The 4,905-nt window shown below is 44.3% G+C and overlaps 1 protein-coding gene across 1 annotated transcript in view; it reads right to left on the reverse strand.

The window, feature by feature from the left end:
* The window catches only part of ngly1 (N-glycanase 1), a 58,517-nt gene extending 53,866 nt beyond the window's left edge, over positions 1 to 4,651 (reverse strand). Inside the window, exons 1-3 of the mRNA XM_069914006.1 lie at positions 4,401 to 4,651; positions 2,046 to 2,160; positions 1 to 177 (exon numbers count right to left, since the gene is read on the reverse strand). The exon at positions 1 to 177 is cut by the window's left edge and continues 66 nt beyond it. Of these exons, the coding sequence (XP_069770107.1) occupies positions 1 to 177; positions 2,046 to 2,160; positions 4,401 to 4,498 (390 nt within the window). The 5' untranslated portion in view covers positions 4,499 to 4,651. The remainder of the gene's footprint in view (positions 178 to 2,045; positions 2,161 to 4,400) is intronic.
* Positions 4,652 to 4,905: the final 254 nt, after the last annotated feature.

The following is a 4,905-nucleotide window of genomic DNA, read 5'->3' on the forward strand; positions in this document are numbered from 1 at the left end:
GCGGAAGGAGCTTTCAAGCTGACCTGGTTGGACGCTGGCAGAAGCAGAAAGTGGCGCTGAAATTGGGACTGAATTTTTAACAGCTATCCTCCGACTCCTTTCAGCAGCAATAAGATCCCTAATACTTTGTAGCCTCTGTATGGAAGCATTTTTAGGAAATACAAGATGTGTTTCCTCCTGCAGATATAAAAATAATTAACTATTATTTCTACAATAACTCTAATTATAATACATTGGGGGAGGGTTGCTTGTAAATTAAATATAGCTTTCCACTGTACAAGACTTTGATGAGTCTCACTTACCCCCATCCCCCTTCCTTCAGTTCCCTCTAGTCTCTCTTACTCTATCATTATATTGGCTATTGTGCAGTTTTGGTCACCTAGCTGGAGGAAAGGGTGCAGAGATGTTCAGAGTACTGGTAGGTGTGGCTGGATAGGCTGGTCCCTTTCTCCCTGGAGCACAAAAGGATAAGTGGCAGGGTAGGGGAACCTTACAGAGGCTTACAAAATCATTAGGGTACAGATAAACAGCCATAGCTCTCCCCCCCCCCCCCCACCTTTGAGTAGAGATTGTAAATAGAAGACATTTTTAAGGTGAGAGAGGAAAGATTCAAAAGGAACCTTGGGAGCACCTTCTTCACACAGAGGTTGGCAAGTACATGGAACCAGGAGCCAAAGGAAATTATAGAAGTTGGAACAATGTTAACGTTCAAAAGATATTTAGACAGGTATGTGGATAGGAAAGGTTGAGGGACATGATCTGAATGAAGCAAGTGGGATTTGCTTGGTCAGCATGGAAAATTGGGGAAAAGGGCCTGTTTCTGTGCTGCAAAATTCTAACTGTAGCTTTCATTATAAAAAGCTGGTATACATGAAAGTTATTGCATGTTTAAAAAAACATTTTCAGTAATGAATAAAAAGTAGTTTTGATAGTAAAACTATTGATGGATTTTGAAAGACTAGCCATTTTTTAAAATAATGCTTATTCTTATCAGATTCATTCAATTATCAGTCACAGTAAAATAGCATTCTCAATAGCATTTGCAATATAGAACTGAAACCAAATAGATACGATTACCAAATTTTAACAGCATTTTTTTTAATGTTGGCTGTCGAGGAAAAGCAACTAAACCTGTTTGACTAGAATTGCTTCCAAATTGATGCACGGTTGGCGTAGAAGTTAGTGCAACACCCTTACAATGCTAGTGATTAGGACCGGGATTCGAATCCTGTGCTGTCTAAGAAATTTGTATGTTCTCCCCGTATCTGCATAGGTTTTCCCCGGGGGCTTCAGTTTCCTCCCATCATTCAAAACATACTAGGGTTGTAGGTTGATTGGGCAGCACAGACTTGTGGGCCAAATTGACCTGTATGGTCATTTAATTTTTTTTTAATTTAGTTTGATATGTCACAAAGATTGGTAGTCTATATATGGATTACATTGAAACAGATTCAGCAATTTATTTGGTTTTGCAAAAGGACAAACAGCTATCAGAAATTCCTCAATGATTTCTGAAAACCCCAGTTCTTCAGGCCTGCCTAAAACACAGCAAAATTAACAATGTACAAATCAGTCTTGATGTCAACAAGCATTACTGGATAGGAAAAGAGAGCAAGATTTAGATTTAAATTTCACAAACCAAAATAAACTGGTGGTTTAATAAAGACATCCAAACTATAATGGTTCCATTAGACATATTACCCATGACAGAGCATTTTTAGAACACGATTAGTTTAGTGATCCAGCAAGCTTCCATCATATGCCATTGGATATGCAGGAATGACCAAAGAGAAGGTAATCAACTCTGAACAACAATATTGAAGTATCAGAGATGAACAGATTGTGTGGTTGTCGAGGAACAATCTGTTCATCTCTGATACTTGAATACTGTTGTTCAGTGTTGACAACAAATTGTGGTAAAATTTCTGTGCTTCAGTTTAGCTTCTTAACCTTCTCACTGCACGCTAACCCCCAAATCATTCCATCGCACTTTAAACAGTATTTTATGATAAAACTACAATTTTTACTATCATGCTTTACTATACCTCTTGAAATCCCATTTCAAAGAGACACTCAACAGCTCCCTTGACTGGCAGCAACCTGTTTGAAAAGGTTTGATTTCCAATCTTAATGGATTTGTATTTGTCTTCATTTGGGTTCCTATTAAAGAAAATCATTTGATAAATACTATACACAGATATAATCCTGATTTCATTAAATGTTTAAAAGCAAATCACGCACCATTTAATGGCATCTTTCATATCATTACATTTGGGTTACCAAGGATCTGTAGTCTGACTGATCCGCTGATTGGCTTGACATTTAAGCTACCACCTTCGCTAGGATTCTACTAAATAGAATAATACCTAGTGTCGCTGAGAATATTCTCCCAGAATCACAGTGCGGCTTTCGCGCAAACAGAGGAACCACTGACATGGTCTTTGCCCTCAGACAGCTCCAAGAAAAGTGCAGAGAACAAAACAAAGGACTCTACATCACCTTTGTTGACCTCACCAAAGCCTTCGACACCGTGAGCAGGAAAGGGCTTTGGCAAATACTAGAGCGCATCGGATGTCCCCCAAAGTTCCTCAACATGATTATCCAACTGCACGAAAACCAACAAGGTCGGGTCAGATACAGCAATGAGCTCTCTGAACTCTTCTCCATTAACAATGGCGTGAAGCAAGGCTGTGTTCTCGCACCAACCCTCTTTTCAATCTTCTTCAGCATGATGCTGAACCAAGCCATGAAAGACCCCAACAATGAAGACGCTGTTTACATCCGGTACCGCACGGATGGCAGTCTCTTCAATCTGAGGCGCCTGCAAGCTCACACCAAGACACAAGAGAAACTTGTCCGTGAACTACTCTTTGCAGATGATGCCGCTTTAGTTGCCCATTCAGAGCCAGCTCTTCAGCGCTTGAAGTCCTGCTTTGCGGAAACTGCCAAAATGTTTGGCCTGGAAGTCAGCCTGAAGAAAACTGAGGTCCTCCATCAGCCAGCTCCCCACCATGACTACCAGCCCCCCCACATCTCCATCGGGCACACAAAACTCAAAACGGTCAACCAGTTTACCTATCTCGGCTGCACCATTTCATCAGATGCAAGGATCGACAATGAGATAGACAACAGACACGCCAAGGCAAATAGCGCCTTTGGAAGACTACACAAAAGAGTCTGGAAAAACAACCAACTGAAAAACCTCACAAAGATAAGCGTATACAGAGCCGTTGTCATACCCACACTCCTGTTCGGCTCCGAATCATGGGTCCTCTACCGGCACCACCTACGGCTCCTAGAACGCTTCCACCAGCGTTGTCTCCGCTCCATCCTCAACATCCATTGGAGCGCTCACACCCCTAACGTCGAGGTACTCGAGATGGCAGAGGTCGACAGCATCGAGTCCACGCTGCTGAAGATCCAGCTGCGCTGGATGGGTCACGTCTCCAGAATGGAGGACCATCGCCTTCCCAAGATCGTATTATATGGCGAGCTCTCCACTGGCCACCGTGACAGAGGTGCACCAAAGAAAAGGTACAAGGACTGCCTAAAGAAATCTCTTGGTGCCTGCCACATTGACCACCGCCAGTGGGCTGATAACGCCTCAAACCGTGCATCTTGGCGCCTCACAGTTTGGCGGGCAGCAGCCTCCTTTGAAGAAGACCGCAGAGCCCACCTCACTGACAAAAGGCAAAGGAGGAAAAACCCAACACCCAACCCCAACCAACCAATTTTCCCTTGCAACCGCTGCAATCGTGTCTGCCTGTCCCGCATCGGACTTGTCAGCCACAAACGAGCCTGCAGCTGACGTGGACTTTTTACCCCCTCCATAAATCTTCGTCCGCGAAGCCAAGCCAAAGATTCATATACAAAACTTCCTGTAGGGACTGAATAATCGTTGTTGTTGATTTTCCCTTAATTGGCAGCGATTTGTCTTTACTCTGATATCATCACAAAATCAGAAAACAAACAGCTGAAACTACATTATCTTATTACAATTGTTCAATGATCCCGCTGTGATTTGCAGTCTTTCTTCTCAACAAGACGTTGAAGTGATAGATACTACAAGTGTAACCTGCGACTGCTCTGTTCGCTCTGAACCAAGCAAGTTATCATATAACAAAAGTAACGTTATGCAAAACAATGCAAGTATTAGGTATCCGAGGCAGTTCAATTAGAGGTTATATATCACAGGTTTTGGAGGGGCCGGAATCCTTTGGGGAGTTACAACCTGCGATTTGCTGTTCGTACACAATGAAGGGGTGTGTTTGGGAAGAGAAGAAAAAGTACTCGAGGCTTCGGGAGGGGAGATTGGTGTAATCTTCCTATTCGCATTCCCAAGAGTTTACTGGCTGCAGCTCGGCTCAGCGGCTGTGAACCACCCCGGTCCCAGGCCTCACCGCAGGATGTTGTCGGCGTATCGCAGCAATAACTCAGACGCATCGAGGAAAAGCGCCTCCGGGTTCTCGCTCAGGGCCGCCACTGCGGCTGACGCCATGGGGCTCTGACCAGGTCTCGCCTCGCCTCTCCTCTCCTCGCCTCTCCGCTTTGCCACCGCTTCCTCAAGCCGCCACCTCAATGGATGACTCTGTTCGACCGCTCGAAACCTCCTCGGTGATTCTTGGGATTCGGGCACCGCCCATTCTGTGCCGTCATCGGGAGGGAGACAGCGAGGACGTCATCAAACCGCATCGGATGACCACTGGAAGGGAGCTGGGTTCTGGTATGAGTACCTGACCAGTGAACTGTAGTAGAGCTGCTGCTTCTTCGGTCGTCTTATTGTCATTTTACTCTCACGACATTTGAGGAATCATCTAGATAAGTACCAGAATCACTAAGGGTACGGACCTAATGCGGGTGCATAGGATTAGTACTGAATAGCTAGGAAGTTTGCAGACGTTGTGA

Source organism: Narcine bancroftii, chromosome 1 (assembly GCF_036971445.1).
Source record: "Narcine bancroftii isolate sNarBan1 chromosome 1, sNarBan1.hap1, whole genome shotgun sequence".
NCBI classification, from domain to species: domain Eukaryota; kingdom Metazoa; phylum Chordata; class Chondrichthyes; order Torpediniformes; family Narcinidae; genus Narcine; species Narcine bancroftii.